The sequence below is a fragment of the Cololabis saira genome, chromosome 1, assembly GCF_033807715.1.
Source record: "Cololabis saira isolate AMF1-May2022 chromosome 1, fColSai1.1, whole genome shotgun sequence".
Classification (NCBI taxonomy): Eukaryota; Metazoa; Chordata; class Actinopteri; order Beloniformes; family Belonidae; genus Cololabis; species Cololabis saira.
The window spans coordinates 1,443,048-1,470,384 of NC_084587.1; the positions used below are offsets into that span (position 1 = coordinate 1,443,048).

Consider the following 27,337-nt stretch of genomic DNA (forward strand, 5'->3'; position numbering starts at 1 on the left):
GACCCCCCAACTCCCCAGTGAGAGGACCAGACCCCCCAACTCCCTGGCAAGAATGTCAAGTAAGAACCGTAAACAGGTCGTGTAGAACCCCGTCCTGCCGGCGGGGGTCACCACTTCACCATCTTTACCTGTTACACGTCTGAATGACTGATATTCTTTTCCCCATCAGAGAGGCCGTCCTACGCCCCCCCGCCTCCCCCCGCACCCACAACCGTAAGTATCCGGTGTTTGCCGCCATCTGGGGGTTGCTACAGTTACCTTTATTTTTACGGCTCCAGCACGAATGCAAATGATTAATTTTTGCATTTTACCAGCTTCTTTCATTGGTTCCTTTACTTGCTTTTTTCTTTCTTGTTTTGGTCTTGAGCTTCTTTCCTCTTTTCTTTTTTGCCATCTTTCATGCGTGTTCCTGTCTCATTTGTGTCCGTCAGCAAATGCCCACCAGCGCCGGGTTCGTGGGCTACAACCCGTACAGCCACCTGGCCTACAACAACTACCGGCTGGGAGGGAGCCAGAGCAGCAACAGCCGGGCGACGGTACGAATCCCCCACGCCGAGCTGATCCATCTCACGCCGAGCTGATCCATCTCACGCCGAGCTGATCCATCTCACGCCGAGCTGATCCATCTCACGCCGAGCTGATCCATCTCACGCCGCGCCGAGCTAATCCCTCTCGCGCCAAGCTAATCCATCTCACGCCGAGCTGATCCATCTCACTCCGAGCTAATCCATCTCACACCGCGCTGATCCATCTCACGCCGTGCTAATCCATCTCACGCCGAGCTAATCTATCTCACGCCGTGCTAATCCATCTCACGCCGCGCCGAGCTAATCCATCTCACGCCGAGCTGATCCATCTCACGCCGTGCTAATCCATCTCACGCCGAGCTAATCTATCTCACGCCGTGCTAATCCATCTCACGCCGCGCCGAGCTAATCTATCTCACGCCGAGCTAATCCATCTCACGCCGAGCTGATCCATCTCACGCCGAGCTAATCCATCTCACGTCGAGCTAATCCATCTCACGCCGAGCTGATCCATCTCACGCCGTGCTAATCCATCTCACGCCGAGCTAATCTATCTCACGCCGTGCTAATCCATCTCACGCCGCGCCGAGCTAATCTATCTCACGCCGAGCTAATCCATCTCACGCCGAGCTGATCCATCTCACGCCGAGCTAATCCATCTCACGCCACGCCGAGCTAATCCATCTCACGCCACGCCGAGCTAATCCATCTCACGCCGAGCTAATCCATCTCACGCCACGCCGAGCTAATCCATCTCACGCCACGCCGAGCTAATCCATCTCACGCCGAGCCGAGCTAATCCATCTCACGCCGAGCTGATCCATCTCAATCCGAGCTAATCCCTCTCACGCCGAGCAAAACCATCTCACGCGGGGCTAATCCATCTCACTCCGAGCTGATCCATCTCACGCCGAGCTAATCCATCTCACGCCGAGCTAATCTATCTCACGCCGTGCTAATCCATCTCACGCCGCGCCGTGCTAATCCATCTCACGCCGAGCTAATCCATCTTACGCCGAGCTGATCCATCTCACGCCGAGCTAATCCATCTCACGCCGAGCTAATCCATCTCACGCCGAGCTAATCCATCTCACGCCACGCCGAGCTAATCCATCTCACGCCACGCCGAGCTAATCCATCTCACGCCGAGCTGATCCATCTCACGCCGAGCTGATCCATCTCACGCCGAGCTAATCTATCTCACGCCGAGCTGATCCATCTCACTCCGAGCTGATCCATCTCACGCCGAGCTAATCCATCTCACGCCGTGCTGAGCTAATCCATCTCACTCCGACCTGATCCATCTCACTCCGACCTGATCCATCTCACTCCGAGCTAATCCATCTCACGCCGAGCTAATCCATCTCACTCCGAGCTGATCCATCTCACGCCGAGCTAATCCATCTCACGCCGAGCTGATCCATCTCAATCCGAGCTAATCCATCTCACGCCGAGCAAAACCATCTCACGCGGGGCTAATCCATCTCACTCCGAGCTGATCCATCTCACGCCGAGCTAATCCATCTCACGCCGAGCTGATCCATCTCACGCCGCGCATCTTCAGACGGGAGGCTCCGCCCCCCTTACACGCCCATCATCCCTTCACCCTCACCCTCGCAGACCTGAGTCTCCGTCAGCGTCGAGCCGGAGAACGGCCCTCAGCCGTGCTATAACGAGTGTAGACCACGGCCTGTCGTCATGTCCAGTACTGCTTAAAGGGTTGCCTCTTGGGTCGTATCCGTCTGCTGTGATCAGACTATGTTTTTACACAAAAAGAAGACGTTTAACTTTTACGCCTGCAGTGATGAACGCCGCCGCGCATCAGTATGAATCTGTTCCTCTCTCTCTTTCCCAGAATTCCTCTGGAATCAACATCCCCAAGCCGCCCAAGCCGCCCGACAAGCCGCTGATGCCGTACATGAGATACAGCCGGAAGGTACGTACACGCGAACCGTTGACTTGCTCTGTGGTTGAGGATGTTGTGGTGCAGCAGGTTAACTCATGGTTTCAAGACCATACTTCACTTTGGTAAAGAAGCAGAACATTTGGCACAGATTCTCTCCAAGGTCTAACTCTTTTGGAAAAAGCCATGTGCCGCTCAAAATTCCAAGATGGCAGCCCCTAAAATCCAAGATGTCCGCCCGAAAACGTGCTTTTTCCTTTATAACTCGGAATGCTTTGGTTCTAAGCCCCATAAATATATTAAAGTTGAATATAAAGCTGGGTATTGTGGACATTTTGGTACCAAGTACATGTCTGTATCCAATACAGTTCTTGAGATACAGCATATAGAAACTTGTATATAGCCGGAAAAGTGAGAATTTTTCCAGATTGATTGTTGTTATAGTACTAGTACAGCAGATTAGTGAAATGATACTTCACTTTGGTAAAGAAGCAGAACATTTGGCACAGATTCTCTCTAAGGTCTACTCTTTTGGAAAAAGGTCCATGCCGCTCAAAATTTCAAGATGGCGGCCTTTTTTTCAAGCCTCAACCTTCTGGCCGAGTGCGCTGCTTTGTCTGCCTATCCGGCTTAGTTAAACCTGCGTGTTTGGATTATTTGGATTAGTGTTTGGATTATTTTGGAGTCCTTGTGCAAAGTATCAGGTTATGAAACATAACATTTTCATAAATCCATATTCTCGTAACAACAATCAATCTGGAAAAATTCTCACTTTTCCGGGTATGCTATATATCTCAAGAACTGTATTGGATACAGACATGTACTTGGTACCAAAATGTCCACAATACTCAACTTTATATTCAACTTTAATATATTTATGGGGCTTAAAACCAGGACATTTCGAGTTATAAAGGAAAAAGCACGTTTTCGGGCGGACATGTATACAAATTTCTATATGCTGTATCTCAAGAACTGTATAGGATACAGACATGTACTTGGTACCGAAATGTCCACAATACCCAACTTTATATTCAACTTTAATATATTTATGGGGCTTAGAACCAAGGCATTTCAAGTTATAAAGTTATAAAGGAAAAAGCACGTTTTCGGGCGGACATCTTGGATTTTAGGGGCCGCCATCTTGGAATTTTGAGTGGCACGCGCCTTTTTCCAAAAGAGTTAGACCTTGGAGAGAATCTGTGCCAAATGTTCTGCTTCTTTACCAAAGTGAAGTATTGTTTCACTAATCTGCTGTACTATTGAGGATGTTGATGATGTTGTGGCGCGTTGTGGCGTCCGGGCAGCCGTCCGTCCGGCTTCTTCTTCAGCTTAAAGCACACGGCCTCCTCTGGTTTGTGACCGTAGAGCTCAGCGGGCTACTAGCCCTCCCGGCCAGCCCAACCCCGCACCCATGTCTGGTTCTCGTCACCAGGTCTGGGACCAAGTAAAAGCCTCCAATCCCGATCTGAAGCTTTGGGAAATTGGGAAGATAATCGGTGGCATGTGGAGAGACCTCACTGATGAGGAGAAACAGGATTATTTGAATGACTACGAAGCAGAGAAGGTTGGTTGTTTTACCAGGGGGGTGTTGGTGGTTGACGGGGGGGTCGATTCTGACGGGCGACTTTGTCGTCCGGTCCTCGCTGGACCAAACCAGGTCCACATGTCGGATTATGGCTTTTCCACCAGAACCTACTCTGGTTTCTTTTCCACTACAATTCAGAAGTAGGAGGTTGAAGTGAAGCTGCTGGGACTAGGGCTGCAACTAACGACTATTTTAATAGCCGACTAGTCACCGACTATTGAAACGATTAGTCGACAAATCGGGTAATTAGTCATTTTGCAAAATTTTGCAAAACTCTGAGATTTCATGCCCGCACGGTGCACAATAATAGAGATGCATTGATTTAGGGTCTTCTCCCGTCCCGCAAGAGAAATGTCCAGACCAGGGGTCGTCAACCCGCGGCTCTTTAGCGCCGCCCTAGTGGCTCCTGGAGCTTCTTCAAAAATGTTTGACCTTTTGTTTCCTTTTTTTCTTTTTTTTCCCTTTTTTTTCTTCTTTTTCTTCCTTTTTCCTTTTTTAATCTCGACATTTTGACTTTTTTCTCAACATTTCGACTTTTTTCTTGAAATGTACTTAAACATTAATCTCAACTTTTTTCTCGACATTTTGACTTTTTTCTCAAAATTTTGACTTTTGTCGCGACATTTCGACTTTTTCTCGACATTTTAACTATTTCCTCGACATTTCAACTTTTTTCTCGACATTTCAACTTTTTTCTCGACATTTTGACTTTTTTCTCGAAATTTCGACTTTTTTCTTGAAATTGGACTTTTTTCTCAACATTTCGACTTTTTTCTCAACATTTCAACTTTTTTCTCAACATTTTGACTTTTTTCTCAACATTTTGACTTTTTTCTCAACATTGCGACTTTTTTCTCTACATTTCGACTTTTTTCTCGAGATTTTGACTTTATTCTCAAAATTGTACTTCAACATTATTTTCGACATTTCAATATTTTTCTCAACATTTCGACTTTTTTCTCGACATTTAGACTTTTTTCTCAAAGTGCATAATGAAAAAAAAACGTCCTCCTCTAAAATATTATTGTTATTTTTCTCCTGCCTGGCCCTGATTCTCTTCCATACGAAACAGACTTCTGCTGCCGCTTAGAACCTCGGCTGGTGGGAAAGAACCAAACTGAGTCGGGACGAGTAGGTGCTGGTGGAAAAGCTCCGTTAGTGTGTTCCTCCTCCGGTTCCCCGTCATCGCTGTCCTCTCCTCCTCCAGATCGAGTACAACGAGAGCATGAAGGCGTACCACAACTCTCCGGCCTACCTGGCCTACGTCAGCGCCAAGAGCCGCGCCGAGGCGGCGCTGGAGGAGGAGAGTCGCCAACGGCAGTCCCGGCTGGACAAGGGAGAGCCGTACGTCAGCATCCAGCCGGCCGACGACCCGGACGGTAGGAACCCGGAGGGAGAACCTGGGGGGGAGAACCTGGGGGGGGGCAGAAACCGGACAGTAGGAACTAGGGACGTAAGAACCCGGAAGGGAACATTTGGATACTCTAGGAACTACGAGTAAACCTGCACTCCGAGAACAGAGAGCTCTGCCAGGAACATAAGGCACTATCAGGTCTTGCAAATAATGCGGAGCTAAGCCGTTTTGGGCTTTATATGCAAGTAATAACATTTTAAATTGAATTCTGAATTTTACAGGTAGCCAATGGAGCGACGCTAACACTGGAGAGACGTGGTCTCTCCTGCTGATTCCTGTCAGCACTCGTGCTGCTGCATTCTGGATCAGCTGGAGCCTATTCAGCAAATTACTTGGACATCCTGCTAACAACATATTACAGTAATCCAGTCTAGAAGATACAAACGCATGAACTAGTTTTTCTGCATCACTTTGCGAGAGGATTTTCCTAATCTTTGCAATATTACGGAGATGGAAAAACGCTATTTTACAAACCTGATTAACGTATTAAGTGGTGTTTCAGACATCCTTTAAAACCTTGTACAGGGAAGCATTTTTTTGCTAAATGGGAATATGTATTCCATAGTTTGATCCCCCTGTACCGTATTATTTACCCCTGGTTGTAACACATTTAGGAGGATGGAGATCTAACGCTCGACCTGTTGCTTGTTGATACGCCGGTTGTTTTTTACATCGTTTGTTTGATGCGCTGATCAAAATAATCAGAATAAAATATATATCCATTCCGAAGTCTGAAACAACATGATCAGATCAACATCTCTAGTAAGAACTCCTGCGGTCTCACCGCGGCGCAGCCTCAGATTGCACAATCCTACCCAGCATGCATCAGCGCTGCAGCGGCGGGACAACACGAGCTGCTTGTTTGGTTCTCGTGTTTACATCTTGTAGGTATTCTTGGCGTCGGTTTTTAGCCGTAATTATGAGATTTACATTCTTTCTCGGGGTTGTTGTGAAGAGTGACGCACGCAGGCGTCCGTCAGCAGACGAGACGCTACGCCCACCTCCGGGAAATGATGCGTGTCTGAGGCCTGGCTGCGTTTCAGCACCGCTTAACGATGCACGGGGAGGCTGCAGATAAGAGCAACACCCCAGAACCGCCGTCCCAGGGGGCCGCGGGGCCGCGGGCCGCACGTATGGCTCTCGTTAGGGCCGCCGTCCCAGGGGGCCGCACCGCCGCACGTATGGCTCTCGTTAGGGCCGGCGGGCCGGGCGCCGCCGCCGCTAACCGAGTCTCTAACGGAGTCTGCCCTGCTGCTGCTGCTGCTGGGGCGTACATGCACACGCGTGGGCGGGTTAGCTTCAGCGGCAGACGTTTGAGTTCTTCAAATCTGATCTTACCCCGGGAAAATAACTAAATCAGTTCTATCTGAGATTTCACTCAAAGGATTTTTCTGGTGAACTGTCTAATACAACATAGTTGTCTCCAGACGCTTTCCAGATCCAGAACATGAACATAAACCCCCGAGCAATTATTACATAAACAATGGCAGGTAAAAACTCCCCTAGTGGGAGAAAAACCTTCAGCCAAACAGTGGCAAGTGGTGCAGGCAGGTGGAAGCAGCGGTGGGATGACCGGGGGTGCGAGGGGACCAGGGCCGCAGGCCAGCACGCAGCTCCCGAAGCTCCGGCCTGCAAACATTATTAGTATTCAGGGCTGCTTTAGTAAGCAGTCAGATTCAGATAGATGAAATCCCTGTGTGGAGCACTTTTGAAAAGACCAACGTTAAGAAAAGTCATGGGCCTGATGGTATCAGTGGTCGACTACTTAAGTGGTCCTTGTCACTGAACAAAGTTCCCTCATTATGGAAAGAGTCCATTATTGTCCCAGTGGCGAAGGAATCATCACCAAAGACACTGAATGATTATCGCCCTGTGGCCCTCACCTCAGTGTTGATGAAGAGTTTTGAGCGCATGGTGGAAAAAAGCTTGCTCTCTGTGACACAGACAATGATTGATCCACTCCAATTTGCCTATCAATCATATTCTTGCTCAGAGGCTATCAAAAATACCCAGCATTGATTTAGGAACCATATGTTGGTTAGTCGACTTTCTGACAATGAGGCCGCAGAGAACCCGTGTCATTGAAACCCTGTCTGATTCCCTGCTGTGTTCCACAGGCTCGCCCCAGGGGTGAGTCCTGTCACCTCTACTGTTCATGCTCTACACCAATGATTGTAAGAGCGTGTTCCAGTCAAGGTTTATAATAAAATGTGCTGATGACTCTGTGATTGCCAGCCTCCTGCAGGACCAGGAGGTGGGCCCTGGACCTGTCCTTGATTATTTTGTTAGATGGTGTGATAACTCTTACCTGCAACTCAATGTGTCAAAAACAAAGGACATGATTCTCGCCTGTCACAACTCAAACCTTTCTTAAAGGCACAGCAGTGGAAGTCGTCAGCCAGTATAAGTATCTAGCCACCATCGTGGACAACAAACTGTCTTTTGGAATCAACTCAGACGCTTCTGTAGGAAGACAAATCAGCGATGGTCTTATCTGAGAAAACTGAGATGTTTTAACGTCGATAAGAAGCTTCTTAAAATGTTTTATTCATCTTTTATTGAGTCTATTTTAACTTTTGCTTTGATCTGCTGGTTTGGTAACCTCAGCATTTTAAATAAAAACAAGCTGAGGAATGTTGTCAAACTCTGCCAGAAAACAATTGGCATGAGCCTGAATGATCTGGATTATTTCTATCAAGCCAGAGCCGCTCGGAGGGCAAAGGCCATTCTGGCGAACCCTCACCATCCTCTTCATGCTGAGTTTCAGCTTCTCCCGTCTAAGAAAAGGTTCACTTTTCCCTGTAGGGCCAAATCAAACAGATACCTGAAATCATTTATTTAGTTTTTAAACAGCCTATAGGGGGAACAATGCACCTGTTTACTGTGATGACTGTATTTACTATATTTATTAGTGCCATGGCTGCGCCAAGAGGCACTCCTCCTCCATAGCGATGCCATAGCAATGGAGGAGGAGTGCAGGATAACAATAGTGCCTCAGAGGCACTATTGTTATTCTGCGCGTTTATTTATTTTATTTTTTTTTTCATTTTCTCAGATTTCGGTTCGCTACTCCTCCTACAGATTTTGGAGGACCCAGGGGCATCATATATCAAAACGTGCGGCTTGATCGGGAATAGTGTGCTATGACTTTTGGTGTTGAAATTCCCATTTTTCCCAAAGTTATTCCCAAAAAAACGGCCAAAAAAACCCATTCAAAGCGAGGGGAAAAAGTAAAAAAAAGCCAAAATTCACCTTTTTTCTGAGTCACCTTCTTCCCTTCTCTTTAGAACACCAACAGTGTTTTCCTAGGATGTACCCTTTTCAAAATATGAGCACTCAAGCGAGGACTGGAAATCACTTTTTTGTCAAATCTAGAGTGCGGGTGTCGGTTGGTAGAGTGCGAGAAACAGTAAAAAAATAACCTGAATTTTTATTTGTAACTCGAGCTCACGGCCAAACCGTAAAAAGGAGACAAATAATTTTTGGTCAGAATGTAGACATAGGTGTTGGGATTCATAAAATGTGACTTTGACAGGCGGGGTATGCACAAAATTTAAACGGGAAGGCTAGAGCGGCGCCAATACCTGCCTAATTGGCTGTAATGTAATCAAACGTTTTCTTCAAAAGAAGGTAAGGAATATCTGAAAAAAATAAGATTGTCAGAATCTGCCGGGTTCTGTGTCTCTCACGATGTTTTCGTTTTTCTGCTACGAGCTACGGTTTGATCACAAATCTGAGTTATTTGAGACCTTGTCAGAAGCCAAAATCTGGGTTTTTCTCACAGCCAAACCGGAAGGTTCTTAAGTGAGGTTCTTGTTGCCGGGGCAACCAAAAGTCAGCTGCTGACTCATTCAGCCAGAACTGGTCACATGACTCAGTCACTAAAGTCTTTAACCTGTAAAATGGAGACGCATCAAAGAATTCAGTGAAATCTGACCCCTGACCTTTGACCTTAGCCGACCCCCAATCCTGCTGGGAACCGGTTCATGGTGTATATATATATATATATATATATATATATATTATATATATTAAATACCCCCCCTCACACACACACACACACACACACACACACACACACACGGGGCCGTGTTGGGTCGTAGTTTTTGGGAGGAGCACGTCAGGCACGGCGTGGCGTGCGGCTTGGGAGGCTCATTGCAGCGCAGGCCCGGCGTGGATTTAATGCAGAACCAGAATCCAGCCTTAAAGCGTCGGCAGTCACAGGTTCAGGACACGGACGAACGGAGAGAAGCTCTGGAACGGCTCTCCGTGGGACAGAGATCCGGTGATGCTGGACGCAGGTGGCTGTCCAGCATCCACCATCCATCCATCCATCCATCATCCATCCACCATCCATCCATCATCCATCCATCCATCCATCCATCCATCCATCCACCGTCCATCCATCATCCATCCACCATCCATCCATCATCCATCCATCATCCATCCATCATCCATCCATCATCCATCCATCATCCATCCATCATCCATCCACCATCCATCCATCATCCATCCATCATCCATCCATCATCCATCCATCATCCATCCACCATCCATCCATCATCCATCCATCATCCATCCATCATCCATCCATCATCCATCCACCATCCATCCATCATCCATCCACCATCCATCCATCATCCATCCATCCACCATCCATCCATCATCCATCCATCCACCATCCATCCATCATCCATCCATCCATCATCCATCCATCCATCATCCATCCATCATCCATCCATCATCCATCCATCATCCATCCATCATCCATCCATCATCCATCCACCATCCATCCATCATCCATCCATCCATCCATCCACCATCCATCCATCATCCATCCATCCATCCATCATCCATCCATCCATCATCCATCCATCCATCATCCATCCACCATCCATCCATCATCCATCCATCATCCATCCATCATCCATCCATCCATCCATCATCCATCCACCATCCATCCATCATCCATCCACCATCCATCCATCATCCATCCATCATCCATCCATCATCCATCCATCCATCCATCATCCATCCATCCATCATCCATCCATCCATCATCCATCCACCATCCATCCATCATCCATCCATCATCCATCCATCCATCCATCATCCATCCACCATCCATCCATCATCCATCCATCCATCCATCCATCATCCATCCATCATCCATCCATCATCCATCCATCCATCCATCCATCATCCATCCATCCATCATCCATCCATCCATCATCCATCATCCATCCATCCATCATCCATCCATCCATCCATCATCCATCCACCATCCATCCATCATCCATCCATCATCCATCCATCATCCATCCATCATCCATCCACCATCCATCCATCATCCATCCACCATCCATCCATCATCCATCCATCCACCATCCATCCATCATCCATCCATCCACCATCCATCCATCATCCATCCATCCATCATCCATCCATCATCCATCCATCATCCATCCATCATCCATCCATCATCCATCCATCATCCATCCACCATCCATCCATCATCCATCCATCCATCCATCATCCATCCACCATCCATCCATCATCCATCCATCATCCATCCATCATCCATCCACCATCCATCCATCATCCATCCACCATCCATCCATCATCCATCCATCCACCATCCATCCATCATCCATCCATCCACCATCCATCCATCATCCATCCATCCATCATCCATCCATCATCCATCCATCATCCATCCACCATCCATCCATCATCCATCCATCATCCATCCATCATCCATCCATCCACCATCCATCCATCATCCATCCATCCATCATCCATCCATCATCCATCCATCATCCATCCATCATCCATCCATCATCCATCCATCATCCATCCATCATCCATCCATCATCCATCCATCATCCATCCATCATCCATCCACCATCCATCCATCATCCATCCATCCATCCATCCACCATCCATCCATCATCCATCCATCCATCCATCATCCATCCATCCATCATCCATCCACCATCCATCCATCATCCATCCATCCATCCATCATCCATCCACCATCCATCCATCATCCATCCATCATCCATCCATCATCCATCCATCCATCCATCCATCATCCATCCATCCATCATCCATCCATCCATCATCCATCCACCATCCATCCATCATCCATCCATCCATCCATCATCCATCCACCATCCATCCATCATCCATCCATCATCCATCCATCATCCATCCATCATCCATCCACCATCCATCCATCATCCATCCACCATCCATCCATCATCCATCCATCCACCATCCATCCATCATCCATCCATCCACCATCCATCCATCATCCATCCATCCACCATCCATCCATCATCCATCCATCCATCATCCATCCATCATCCATCCATCATCCATCCATCCATCCATCCATCATCCATCCATCCATCATCCATCCATCCATCATCCATCCACCATCCATCCATCCATCCATCCATCATCCATCCACCATCCATCCATCATCCATCCATCATCCATCCATCATCCATCCATCATCCATCCACCATCCATCCATCATCCATCCACCATCCATCCATCATCCATCCATCCACCATCCATCCATCATCCATCCATCCACCATCCATCCATCATCCATCCATCCATCATCCATCCATCATCCATCCATCATCCATCCATCATCCATCCACCATCCATCCATCATCCATCCATCCATCCATCATCCATCCATCCATCATCCATCCATCCATCATCCATCCACCATCCATCCATCATCCATCCATCCATCCATCATCCATCCACCATCCATCCATCATCCATCCATCATCCATCCATCATCCATCCATCATCCATCCATCATCCATCCATCATCCATCCATCCATCCATCATCCATCCACCATCCATCCATCATCCATCCATCCATCCATCATCCATCCACCATCCATCCATCATCCATCCATCCATCCATCCACCATCCATCCATCATCCATCCATCATCCATCCATCATCCATCCATCATCCATCCATCATCCATCATCCATCCATCCATCCATCCATCATCCATCCATCATCCATCCATCCATCCATCCACCATCCATCCATCATCCATCCATCATCCATCCATCATCCATCATCCATCATCCATCCATCATCCATCCATCATCCATCCATCATCCATCCATCCATCCATCCACCATCCATCCATCATCCATCCATCATCCATCCATCATCCATCCATCATCCATCATCCATCCATCATCCATCCATCATCCATCCATCATCCATCCACCATCCATCCATCATCCATCCATCCATCCATCATCCATCCATCCATCCATCATCCATCCACCATCCATCCATCATCCATCCATCCATCATCCATCCATCATCCATCCATCATCCATCCATCATCCATCCATCATCCATCCATCATCCATCCATCATCCATCCACCATCCATCCATCATCCATCCATCCATCCATCCATCCATCCATCATCCATCCATCCATCATCCATCCACCATCCATCCATCATCCATCCATCCATCCATCATCCATCCACCATCCATCCATCATCCATCCATCATCCATCCATCATCCATCCATCATCCATCCATCATCCATCCACCATCCATCCATCATCCATCCATCCATCCATCATCCATCCACCATCCATCCATCATCCATCCATCATCCATCCATCATCCATCCATCATCCATCCATCATCCATCCATCATCCATCCATCATCCATCCACCATCCATCCATCATCCATCCATCCATCCATCATCCATCCACCATCCATCCATCATCCATCCATCATCCATCCATCATCCATCCATCATCCATCCATCATCCATCCATCATCCATCCACCATCCATCCATCATCCATCCATCCATCCATCCATCATCCATCCACCATCCATCCATCATCCATCCATCATCCATCCATCATCCATCCATCATCCATCCACCATCCATCCATCATCCATCCATCATCCATCCACCATCCATCCATCATCCATCCATCCACCATCCATCCATCATCCATCCATCCACCATCCATCCATCATCCATCCATCATCCATCCATCATCCATCCATCATCCATCCATCATCCATCCACCATCCATCCATCATCCATCCATCATCCATCCATCATCCATCCATCATCCATCCACCATCCATCCATCATCCATCCATCCACCATCCATCCACCATCCATCCACCATCCATCCACCATCCATCCACCGTCCATCCATCGTCCATCCACCATCCATCCATCATCCATCCATCATCCATCCATCATCCATCCATCATCCATCCATCATCCATCCATCATCCATCCATCATCCATCCATCATCCATCCACCATCCATCCATCATCCATCCATCATCCATCCATCATCCATCCATCATCCATCCACCATCCATCCATCATCCATCCACCATCCATCCATCATCCATCCATCCACCATCCATCCATCATCCATCCATCATCCATCCATCATCCATCCATCATCCATCCACCATCCATCCATCATCCATCCATCATCCATCCATCATCCATCCACCATCCATCCATCATCCATCCATCATCCATCCATCATCCATCCACCATCCATCCATCATCCATCCATCCACCATCCATCCATCATCCATCCATCCACCATCCATCCATCATCCATCCATCATCCATCCATCATCCATCCACCATCCATCCATCATCCATCCATCATCCATCCATCATCCATCCACCATCCATCCATCATCCATCCATCATCCATCCATCATCCATCCACCATCCATCCATCATCCATCCATCCACCATCCATCCATCATCCATCCATCATCCATCCATCATCCATCCACCATCCATCCATCATCCATCCATCCACCATCCATCCATCATCCATCCATCCACCATCCATCCATCATCCATCCATCATCCATCCATCATCCATCCACCATCCATCCATCATCCATCCATCCACCATCCATCCATCATCCATCCATCATCCATCCATCATCCATCCACCATCCATCCATCATCCATCCATCCACCATCCATCCATCATCCATCCATCCACCATCCATCCATCATCCATCCACCATCCATCCATCATCCATCCATCATCCATCCATCATCCATCCACCATCCATCCATCATCCATCCATCCACCATCCATCCATCATCCATCCATCCACCATCCATCCATCATCCATCCATCATCCATCCATCATCCATCCACCATCCATCCATCATCCATCCATCATCCATCCATCATCCATCCACCATCCATCCACCATCCATCCATCATCCATCCATCATCCATCCACCATCCATCCATCATCCATCCATCATCCATCCATCATCCATCCATCATCCATCCATCATCCATCCATCATCCATCCATCATCCATCCACCATCCATCCATCATCCATCCATCCATCATCCATCCATCCACCATCCATCCATCATCCATCCATCCATCATCCATCCATCATCCATCCATCATCCATCCATCATCCATCCACCATCCATCCATCATCCATCCATCATCCATCCATCATCCATCCATCATCCATCCATCATCCATCCATCATCCATCCACCATCCATCCATCATCCATCCATCATCCATCCATCATCCATCCATCCACCATCCATCCATCATCCATCCATCCACCATCCATCCACCATCCATCCACCATCCATCCACCATCCATCCACCGTCCATCCATCATCCATCCACCATCCATCCATCATCCATCCATCATCCATCCATCATCCATCCATCATCCATCCATCATCCATCCACCATCCATCCATCATCCATCCATCATCCATCCATCATCCATCCACCATCCATCCATCATCCATCCATCCATCATCCATCCACCATCCATCCATCATCCATCCATCCATCATCCATCCACCATCCATCCACCATCCATCCATCATCCATCCATCATCCATCCATCATCCATCCACCATCCATCCATCATCCATCCATCATCCATCCATCATCCATCCACCATCCATCCATCATCCATCCATCATCCATCCATCATCCATCCACCATCCATCCACCATCCATCCATCATCCATCCATCATCCATCCACCATCCATCCATCATCCATCCATCATCCATCCATCATCCATCCATCATCCATCCATCATCCATCCATCATCCATCCATCATCCATCCCTCCATCGGTACCAGCATCGGATCCGTGTTGGAACATGGGAGGATTTCAGTCTGGAACATCTGGAAACGGCAGCAGCTCGTCACTCACAGCTGCCGTTTCCAGGACGTCGGTAGAAACAACACCAGCAAAGATTTACGGCTGTAGGTGCGAAAGCAGCGGTCTGGTTTCCAGAAGTGAGTCAGAAAGAAGAATAACGGGGTCCTGATGAGCAGCCGCTGCAAACATCTGGTCTCCAGGTCAGAACCACATCTGGTCTCCAGGTCAGAACCAGGTCTGGTCTCCAGGTCAGAACCACCTCTGGTCTCCAGGTCAGAACCAGGTCTGGTCTCCAGGTCAGAACCACCTGGACCGGCTTCTACACGCCGGAGACGGACAGACGGCAGGTTTACGACTCTAGGTTTAGGACGTTTCGGACATCAACATCTAAATCACTCGGTTCTCTGGAGGCTCCAGACGGCTCCAAGTTCAGGTCCTGCATGTCTTTGTTAGATGGAGATTTGTAAATCTGGTATTCATTTAAATTGTTTATCGTTCGTTTAAAAAGAAAAATGGATGGAAGTGAAAAACATTGTACGACGGCGAGCTGCTAGCAGCTAGCAGCTAACCTGCTAGCAGCTAACCTGCAGAGATCGTCAGGATGACAGACGACCGACTCCAACCTCAGTTTCAGTGTCTCAGGACCGGAAGACTCGGACTCCTGGAAGGTAAAGTCCCCAAGACAAATCCAGAGACGACCTCTGGTGGCCACGGGAGAGAAGCGGCGCCGCTGAGTAGGGCTGGGCGATATATCCAGATTTTAATATATATCGATATATTTTCAAACGCGATATGGTACGAGACATCCATCCATCCATCCATTATCTATACCCGCTTTATCCCTTGCGGGGTCACGGGGGTCACGGGGTCACGGGGGTCTGCTGGAGTCTATCCCAGCTATTTTCAGGTGAGAGGCAGGTTCACCCTGGACAGGTCACCAGTCCATCACAGATGGTACGAGACAATTTCCTTTATATCGATTTAAAAAAATAAAAATAAATAAAAATTATGATTTTGATATAGCTTATTTTGTGACAAATTGACTTGAATGTTTTATTTGAGATTTGCACAAATGTTTTGTTATTGTCACAACTGTCAACCTCAGTGGAAAGGTCTGCCTGTTACTGTCTACATTGTATTAATTACAGTGTATTTTAATTTAATTGTTATGCAGGAAAGGGATATTTGTTTTATTTTATTCAAGAAGCATTTTTATTCTATATATGCAGGAAGTTTATTTTTATTTCATTTGTTTTATACATGTTGATATTGTGCAGACCTCTGTTAAAGCAGCACAACGTAACTTTCAGCTTTTCTGAGTTTGGCGACATCTTTTGGACAAAAGCGGTATTGTTTTACCAGAAAGAACACTACGTTTCCCATGAGCACCAGCGCGTACTGCCGGAAAGATCCTGTCCCGTCGCTACATTTGTTTTGATGATAGGAGACGGGACACTTTTCTGTTTCACCAAGTGAACAGATAGAACGCAAAAAAAAAGATGTTAAACTGCTGGAAAGGAACTGGAATTTACCGGGATACCTTAAACAAGGAAGCCAGGGAGCAGTATATGGAGAAAATAATGATTATTAATTATTATTAATTATAATAATAATTAATGCCTACTGAAGACCCATGTGTTTCAATAAATTAGTATAATAGTACAACATACAGTACATGTTTTGTATCCCTCTTACTTCTCTTTTCTCTTTTCTTTTTTTGACTGCTATATTATGCTGAAGAGGCTCCGAGGCGTGAGCAATATTTTTGTTTTCCTCGTGAGATTATTTTTTTCCTCTGCAGCTACAAATAAGAGTTAATATTTTTTCCTCAACAAACTAGTTTTATCTGAAGATTGGGGTTAATTGCACCGCAGAGAGCTGGCCAGCAACTGCGTTTAGCTGGAGAAGTGGGGAATAAAACCCGTGTTTTGATCCGACCCCGGTCTGCGTGAGTGTTTGTGGTTTAAGGCTGTTTATGGTTCTGCGTTAAATCGACGCAGAGCCTACGGCGTAGGGTACGTGGCGACACGCACCGTACGTTGCGTGTCGCCACGTACCCTACGCCGTAGATCTGCGTCGTAGGTCAGAACCATAATTCAGGCTTTACTGTGTGTTTGGTCGTTACAGCCGCGATCCAAAGCGAGCCGACGACTCTTTCACTCTTTTACTTTGTTATATCAGATACTTGGCCTCCGTGGTTCTGCCTCCGAGCAGGAAACCGTTGAAAAGTTAAACCATTAGGATCTTTTCCCCACGTCTGTTATGTGGAGCTGCTGCAGCCAGAACGCAGCAACAGGTTCTGCGGAGCTCTGAGCTCCACGCCCCGCCCATTTTCGTCTCGACTGCGAATCGGGAAGGAGGGGGAAGTGACGTATGCCGTAAAGCAGTCAAAGTCGTAACGATTTGTAGTTTTTTAGTGTGGCAGGGTTCCTACCATGCTCCTCAAAGTTACATAGTGCCAGTGAAGGTGATACAGACCCCTCAGACCATGACAGAGGTTCATTAAACCTGTTGGAAGTTGATGTTCCATCACAATGACTCTGGAAATATGATATTAAGGTGGAAAAGTTACATAGTGTCACTTTAACAAAGGTACCTGTGTGACATTTGGCACGAGGCTTTGTATTAAAACGGACTGTTTTTTTAAGGGTTTGCCTCAGAAAAAATTAAGCTAACAGAGATGCTAACAGAGATGCTAATAGAGATGCTATGCTATAATGCTTTGGGGGAAACCCCAATTATGGCACAGAAAAAATATCGATATATATCGAGTATCGCCATTCAGCTAGAAAATATGGAGATATGACTTTTGGTCCATATCGCCCAGCCCTAACGCTGAGCGGCATCTTGGGAAAACTGAGTCAAGCTGACATGTTCCAGGATGAATGTTGCTCCAGGATGAATGTTGTTCCAGGATGAATGTTGTTCCAGATGTCTCTGATCACCTGTTGACAGGACTCTAAACATCTGCTGACTCTCATGGTTTGAAACAAAGGAACCTCCATAACGACTCAAAGACCCAGCAGGCTTTGCATTTACGGCCCTTGGTGATGAGGAACAGCCTCCTCGTTGGGCATCGACCCCTACGGTCTCTTACTTCCAGCTCTCGGTGAAGGTGGACGCTTTTCTGCTCCTCATCCTCCATCATCTCTTGTGTCTCTCGTCTCCAGATTACGACGACGGTTTCTCCGTCAAACACTCGGCGGCCGCCCGGTTCCAGCGGAACCACCGCCTGATCAGCGAGATCCTGAGCGAGAGCGTGGTCCCGGACGTCCGCTCCGTCGTCACCACGGCCCGCATGCAGGTCCTCAAGCGCCAGGTCCAGTCCCTGATGGTGCACCAGGTGAGACGCCGGGGGACCGGGGGCCGGGACCCGGGACCGAGAACCGAGAACCGGTAACCGGGAACCGGGAACCGGGAACAGGGAACCGGGGACCAGAACCTTTGGACGCTCCGGTGGGGAAGTGAATAATCGAATTATCTCTCAGCGCTGAACGTTGGACTCCGTAGAATAACAGCTTCTCTGAGACTGATCTGGCTGTTTAGTTATTACCGTATCGGCCCGAATATAAGACGACCTGATTATAAGACGATCTGATTATTCAATTTTTATACAGAAAATGATGACAGTACATTTGAAACAAATGATTATAACAATATATTCGAGCGCAAAAGCCTGTTATTTTCCCTCATTCAAATCATCATCTTGAAGTTTGCATCATAACTTCTCCTCAGCTGCCGGTTTACCTGCCGATCTTCCACCAACTTTTGTCGCTACGTTTCTCCCTTTTCTGTTATCTCTTCTCTTATTTTCTTTTCTTTTCTTTTCTTTTCTTTTCTTTTCTTTTCTTTTCTTTTCTTTTCTTTTCTTTTCTTTTCTTTTCTTTCCTTTTCTTTTCTTTTCTTTTATTTCTTACTCCTATTTTTTATTTTTATTCTTGGGGACAGGGGTTTGTTTTGTCCTGGGGAGTTTAGTTCAGCATTTAAAGATATCTGGCTCCATCTAGAGTTGTGATGGGTATAACGTCTAGACCCTGAATTGAAGACGACGCCCACTTTTTCAGTCTTATTTCAATGCAGAAAACACCGTCTTATATTCAGGCCAAAACGGTATTTCCTATTTTAGTATATGTGATACCGTAGTAACACAAAACGGTATTTCCTGACAAGTCGGGTGGTGCCTCGTTCTGATTGATTCATCAATCAACCATCAATCAACCCTCTCAGATTATGAAGCATCAGTTTTTTTCTCAAAGACAATAACGGACGCCGCTGTGATCAGACGGTTGTTTTCATCCGAAAGGAGGAAGTGGTGACGGAGCTCTGATTGGCCGGGGATTGATTGACAGCTGTGTGTTTTGTGTTGCAGAGGAAGCTGGAGGCGGAGCTTCTTCAGATCGAGGACCGGCACCAGGACAAGAAGAGGAAGTTCATCGAGGCCACGGAGTCGTTCAACAACGAGCTGAAGAGGGTAACGACGTCTCTTACCCTGGATTCACACTGAGAGCGTAACGGATAGGCACAGGCGTCCGGCTGCCTTTTTTCATTTTCTATGAAAGCGCGCGTCGAGAGGCGTCGGAGGCGTCGGAGGCGTCCAGAGCGTCAATTTGAAGTTGAAAAATCTCAACTTTATGCAAATGAGCAGCAGCGACGCCGAGGCAGCGTCCAATCACAGACCAGGATTCCCGAAGCGAGAAATCTCAATGCAGATTGTACTTTAATGTACACACAAACGTTCACTCATTCACCTGGAGCAGAGCTGTCACTAACACAATTATTTTATCAGGAATTTATATATTTCATCCAGCAAACTGACATTTTTGCTGTTTTGACTGTCGTTTTTACCTGAACTGCTCATGTGAAACACGTAACTGATGGTTGAGGAGCTGGATGGTCTGATTAGTGCCACGGCTGCGCCAAGAGGCACGCCTCCTCCTAGGAGGACCCAGGCGAATCAGATATCAAAACGTGTGTCTCAATTTAGTTATTCCCAAAAAAACGGCCAAAAAAACCCATTTAAAGCGGATGGGAAAAAGTAAAAAAAAAGCCAAAATTCACCTTTTTTCTGAGTCACCTAACTTTCTCATACTTGCACGTAGAAATGTCATTCAAACTTCAAAACATAGGAAAACTTCTCTTCTCTCCAAAACAAAAAACAGTGTTTTCCTAGGATGTACACTTTTCAAAATATGAGCACTCAAGTGAGGACTGGAAATCACTTTTTTGTCAAATCTAGAGTGCGGGTGTCAGTAGCTAGAGTGCGAGAAACAGTAAAAAAATAACCTGAATTTTTATTTGTAACTCGAGCTCACGGCCAAACCGTAAAAAGGAGACAAATCATTTTTGGTCAGAATGTAAACATAGGTGTTGGGATTCATAAAATGTGACTTTGACAGGCGGGGTATGCACAAAATTTAAACGGGGGGGATAAAGCGGCGCGAATACCTGTCTCCGTCCCCATTGGCCGTAATGTAATCGAAAGTTTTCTTCAAAATAATCTCACTCTGTCTTCGCACTGACCTTACTTACTCATTTTAAGGAATATCTGAATAGAATTAAGACTGTCAGATTCTGCCGGGTTCTGTGTCTCTCACGATGTTTTCGTTTTTTGGCTACAAGCTACGGTTTTATCACAAATCGGAGTTATTTGAGACCTTGTCAGAAGCCAAAATCTGGGTTTTTCTCACAGCCAAACCGGAAGGTTCTGAAGTCAAGGTTCTTGTTGCCGGGGCAACCAGAGCTCAGCTGCTGACTCATTCAGCCAGAACTGGTCACATGACTCAGTCAGTACAGACTTCATATACTTTAACCTGGAAAAAGGAGAAATCTGACACCTGACCTTTGACCTTAGCCGATCCCCATTTTATATATATATATATATATATATATATATATATATATATATATATATATATATATATATATATATATATATATATATATATATATGTATGTATATATGTTATTATTATTATTATTATTATTATTATTATTATTATTATCATTATTATTATTATTATGTATATATATATATTTTATATATATTAAATACCCCCCTTACACACACACACACACACAGACACACACACACACACACACACACACACACACACACACACACACACACACACACACACACACACACACACACACAGCAAATAACCATCAGTAAATGCTATAAGTTTTTAATGTTTTGACATAGAGAGTGGTGTGTGGTGTCATCAGACTCAGTTTTGAGTCCTTCACCTTTATTGCTGAAAAATGCAGCAATGTACACAAATGGGCAGCAGCCCGCCGTGGCACTCTCCAAATTTCTGCGAGGAAATTTTCTAGTTTTATTTGCTACATCGATCCAACGCAAAATAATTAAAAACCGTGCTTATTGATCACAAAACACAGTTTAAACATCATGACCAAATCCGCTCCGACGCCGATGGTTGATGTTGATCCAGGACCGACCTGGTTAAGGAGCATCAAACTCTCTCTTATCTACGCAGAAATAACGTTAAGGAGCATCAAACTCTCTCTTATCTACGCAGAAATAACGTTAAGGAGCATCAAACTCACTCTTATCTACGCAGAAATAACGTTAAGGAGCATCAAACTCTCTCTTATCTACCAGAAATAACGTTAAAATATAAAGAAGGTTCCCAAAGTGTGATCCATGGTGAAATAGGAAACTGAAGATGTGCACGTGAATCCACCAAGCAGCGCGATGCAGGCGTCAGGAGATTTTTGACGCTTTCAGTGTGAATCCAGGGTTATGATCGGCTGCAGCGCGGCGGCGCGCCACCAGGCGGCGCCACCGTCCAGCTGCAGCAGCTCCTCACCGTCTCTCTCTCCTCCAGCTCTGCTGCATGAAGGTGGAGGTGGACATGGAGAAGATCTCGGCCGACATCGCCGCGGCCGAGGAGGCGGCGCGGCGGCGGCGGACGGAGAGAGAGAAGGAGGAGAAGGGGAAGGACGGCAGGGACGGCAGGGACGGCAGGGACGGCAGGGACGGCCGGGACGGCAGGGACGGCAGGGACGGCAGGGACGGCCCGGCCTGCGTCCTCGCTGAGGAGGAAAAACACGTCTGTGCTACTCACGGAGGAAAAACTCTTCCTGCTGGAGACGGAGGAAACAAGGAGGTGGAGGAGGAAACCAGCACCGCCCCAGGTAGAGGTTCATCCATCCATTTATTCATCCATCATCCATCCATCCATCATCCATTCATCATCCATCCATCATCCATCCATCCATCATCCATCATCCATCCATCCATCCATCCATCTCTGATATTCTTCTTTTCCATCCCTGATATTCTTCTTTTTTTTTTTTTTTACCTTGTCTGCACACATATTAATGATTGATACCATGACGGTAGAAACCAAAAGTATATATATGTGCATTATTACTATATTTAATATATATACATATATATATATACGCACACATATGCGTACACATACATAAATATACACATACAAACCCAGTGATTTTGGGTGACGACATCCACTGCCAATCCAGGAAGCAGGAACACACGGAAACACACGTCAAGCACTGGAAATCTGCAACAAAAAAACACGAAACCGGCACGGAGCCCACCAAAACAACAACAGCAATCGACCTAAATCTTGAGATCTGATCGCAGTCTGAGCTAAGCTACCGCTACCGCTACCTAAACCCAAAAACTAGAGAGCCAGCATGCAGGTGAACAAGCCAGTGTGTATGTCTATGTGTGTGTGTGTGTGTGTGTGTGTGTGTGTGTATGTCTATGTGTGTGTGTGTGTGTGTGTGTGTGTGTGTGTGTGTGTGTGTGTGTGTGTGTGTGTGTATGTATATGTTTGTGTGGCTGTGTATGTTTGTGTATATGTATGTGACTGAGTGGCTATGTGTGTGTGTGTGTGTGTGTGTGTGTGTGTGTGTGTGTGTGTGTGTGTGTGTGTGTGTGTGTGTGTGTGTGTGTGTGTGTGTGTGTGTGTGTAGTGTGTAATAATTCAAACAAAGCTCCACCTGAAGTGTGTCTATAGTGGGGGGGGGGGGGCAACCCCGCCACCCGCGAGACCAGAGGCCGACACGGAAGAGCCCTGAACCCAGGCCACCGGCAACCCCACAGAGGGGAGAAGTAGGAGGGAGGCAACCGGCGGCGGGCCGCGACCCAGGCAATCCCCGGCCACCCGGTCCGGGCCGGTCACGCGGCCAGGAGGCCCTCACCCTTCAGGCCAACGACCCCCACCCGGCAGGGGGCCAGCCTGCCCGGAGAGACAGAGCCGACGCGGGCAGGAGCACCCGCCCCCCACGAAAGTGGCCCTCCAAGACCAGAGGGGCGCCCCGCCACAGAGGCAGCGGGGGGGACCGGAGACGGGCCCGGAGAGAGGGAACCCCCCAACAGGGCGAAACCCGTGCAGGCCCGACAACGGAGGGCACCAGACCCAGGCATCCCATTCATTCATCCATTCACCTATCCGATACCTATACTAATAATAAGATATACTAAACATAATAATAATACTAACAATAATAATAATAATAATAACCATCTTTTTTTTTTTTTTTTTTTTTTTGGGCGCTAGTGGCCCTTTATTGAAGATGCAGACTGGAAAGGGGTAGAGAGAGAGAATGGGGACGACATGCAGCAAAGGTGCGCAGGCCGGGATTCGAACCTGCGACCGCTGCAGGAGGAGGACTGTAGCCTCAGTATATGAGCCGCTGCTTAACCCACTGCGGCCCAATAATAACCATCTTTGTATAATATAATTTTGTTGTCCTGCCAATTCAATTCAATTCAATTTTATTTATATAGCGTCTAATACAACAGAGTTGTCTCTAGACGCTTTCCAGAGATCCATACCCAGAACATGACCCCCGAGCAGTTATTACATAAACAATGGCAGGTAAAAACTCCCCTAGTGGGAGAAAAACCTTAAGCCAAACAGTGGCAAGGGAAAACTCCCCTTTAGGAGGGAAGAAACCTTGAGCAGGACCAGGCAATGGAGGCTCAAATCCTCCATGGCAGGACCCTTCCACACCGCATTCTCACCGACACAGACACACAATCACGCACCGTTTCTCCCTCCCCGGGGGGGTCCAGCACCGCCAGAAGGCACCCCAGGCTGCACGGCGAGCCCCGCCGGGCCCGGGTATCCCGACCCACCTGTCCCAGGCCGGTGAGGGAACGCGGGTGATGTGGGACCCCCTCCTGCCCCTGGTGTTGAGTGCATGTGATTAATGCCATAAAAACAGGGAGGGGGAGGGCCAAGTATTGATTTGACACCGACGCCCCCCTCCCGAACTACGTGTCATTGTCAAATGTATTTATTAAGTGTTGAATGTGCAGTGTGTACTTTGCTGTTAAAACCGTGAGGCGGGGAGTGCCGGGCCACGCGGGACAGTGCCCCCCACGACCCGGACCCCCCGCCCTTTGCCTATGTGCGTATGCATCGTGTAGGGGGGGAAGGAGGGGGAGCAGAGGAAGCCAGGAGGCAGGACCAGCAAAGCCGGCCCTGAAAAGACACCCGCGCCCCCCCACCGGCCATCCAGTGGACGGGGGCCGGCCCTCCGAGCAGGGCCAGGGCCCCACCGTACCTCCACGGGCGCCCCCGGCGCCGCCGGAGCCCCCAGACGGAGGGGGAAACGGTCCATCATTCTCCCATTCATACTGACAACATAAGACATAGACATATTCTTCTTCTCCATCTCTGATGTTCTTCTTCTTCTCCTCCAGAGAAGCAGAAATCCTCCGAGGACCAGGACGTTCCCCCGGGGAGCGAGGGCCCGCCGGAGGAGAAGGATATCGTCCCCGAGGGCGTGATGGAGGAGGGAACCAGCGACAGCAACACGGGCTCGGAGACCACGTCGGCCCAGACGGAGGACACGGCCACCAGCGAGCCGTCGGAGGGCCCGGGCCGGGCCAGAACCAACCACTGAGCCCCAGCCGGCGGCGACCTTTGACCTTCATCATGACCTTCATCACGGTGCTGCACAAACCCATCCCTGGACGCTTTCAGACGGGCTTCTCCGGGCCGGTAATCAGGTGCAGCTGCAGCGCAGTGGAACCAGCTGCTGCTGCCGTGGACACGTGTACGTAGACGCCTCGTAGACCGACGCCATCTTGGATGGGTCTCTAACGCGGCCGCCATCTTGGATGGGTCTCCGATGCGATTTTTACTTATTTTCTCGTTCGTTGTTCTTCTTATTCCTCGCTTTTCTAATTTCTTCCTTTTCTCTTACGTCCTCTTCGTCTTCTTCTTCTCCTCTCACGTAAAAAACACTGGTGCATCGGCAAAAATAGTCCCCGGTAATTCACTTCCGTTGTGGCTTTTTTATTTGCGTCGTTTTTTTTTTTATTTGCAGCGGCGTTTCTTTATATTTGCAGCGTTTCATTAATTTGCAGCGGCGTTTGTTTCTGTTTGCAGCGTTTCTTTTATTTGCAGCAGCGTTTATTTTATTTGCAGCGTTTCTTTTAGTTGCAGCAGCGTTTATTTTATTTGCAGCGTTTATTTTATTTGCAGCGGCGTTTCTTTATATTTGCAGCGTTTCTTTTATTTGCAGCAGCGTTTATTTTATTTGCGTCTTTTTTTTAATTTGCAGCGGCGTTTATTTTATTTGCAGCGTTTCTTTTATTTTTCAGCAGGGTTTCTTTATATTTGCAGCGGCGTTTGTTTCTGTTTGCATCATCTTGGATGGGTCTCCGATGCGCCACCAGTGCGTTTATTTCTACTGAGGAAGGTTTTATCCCCGACTACAATAATCCACTATACTAAACTTATACTATAATACACTTCACAAGTGTATTAATTAATTTATTTATAACATATAAAAGTGTATATGTGAATATGTCTAAAAAGAGTTACAGAAAGCAAAAGGAGATATAATATTATAAATGGTAAAATAGCCTAAATTATTGTTCTTACGTGTGAAAGGTAAAACCAGGCGATCTCGTTTCAATAGTGCGCCGGTTATTTCAACCGTAAGCTGTACGGAATACGGGCGATAGTTGCTCTCCGGTGACTCCGGTTGTCTCTGCTAGCCTGCTAGCCTGCTAGCCTGGAGTGAGGACACCCATCCAAGATGGCGGCGACGCTGGATTACGTTCCAGCGTGTCATGAGGCGTCTGCGTATAAATGTCTACGGAGCTGCAGCCAATCACAGAAGCCCGTGTGAAGGCCGGCAGGAAGTGGTCGGACAAACAGGAAGTGGTCCGGCAGACAGGAAGTGGTCTGGGACGAAGTGGTCCGGCAAAGAGGAAGTTGACCGACAGGAAGTGGTCGGACAGTAAAGGTCCAACAGGAAGTGGTCCTGGTCCAACAGGAAGTGGTCCTGGTCCAACAGGAAGTGGTCCTGGTCCAACAGGAAGTGGTCTCCAGCACACCGGCACCTGCAGACGACGCCCCGCCTCGTGTTCCGTGTTGTAGTTGTTGCTTTTGTCGTTTGCATGTTCCTTTCTTCTTGTCTTAAGGACGGTTGAAGGGGCGGGGCCCGGCGTTAGCCCCGCCCCCTTTGTTGGCCCCGCCCCCCGGGGGAGGGTCGTGTTTACTCTGTATCTGTACGACAGTGACAATTTGGTCTCAGGAGTTTGTAGTTTCGTGGTACTTGTTGTTGTTGGTTTTCTTGTTTTCTCCTTGTATTTATTATCAGCGTTGCCATGGCGATCACAGTGTTCTCAGGCTTGCTGGCTGTCAATCAAATCAAG

At 47.5% G+C, this 27,337-nt stretch overlaps 1 protein-coding gene across 1 annotated transcript; it reads left to right on the forward strand.

The window, feature by feature from the left end:
- LOC133450374 (SWI/SNF-related matrix-associated actin-dependent regulator of chromatin subfamily E member 1-like) lies at nt 1-27,137 on the forward strand. Its single transcript, XM_061728943.1, has 10 exons — nt 1-59; nt 170-213; nt 432-536; nt 2,383-2,463; nt 3,863-3,994; nt 5,223-5,394; nt 18,834-19,006; nt 20,033-20,134; nt 22,512-22,821; nt 25,370-27,137. The coding sequence occupies exons 1-10, from the start codon at nt 53-55 to the stop codon at nt 25,570-25,572; spliced, it is 1,329 nt and encodes a 442-aa protein (XP_061584927.1). The 5' UTR covers nt 1-52; the 3' UTR covers nt 25,573-27,137.
- Nucleotides 27,138-27,337: the final 200 nt, after the last annotated feature.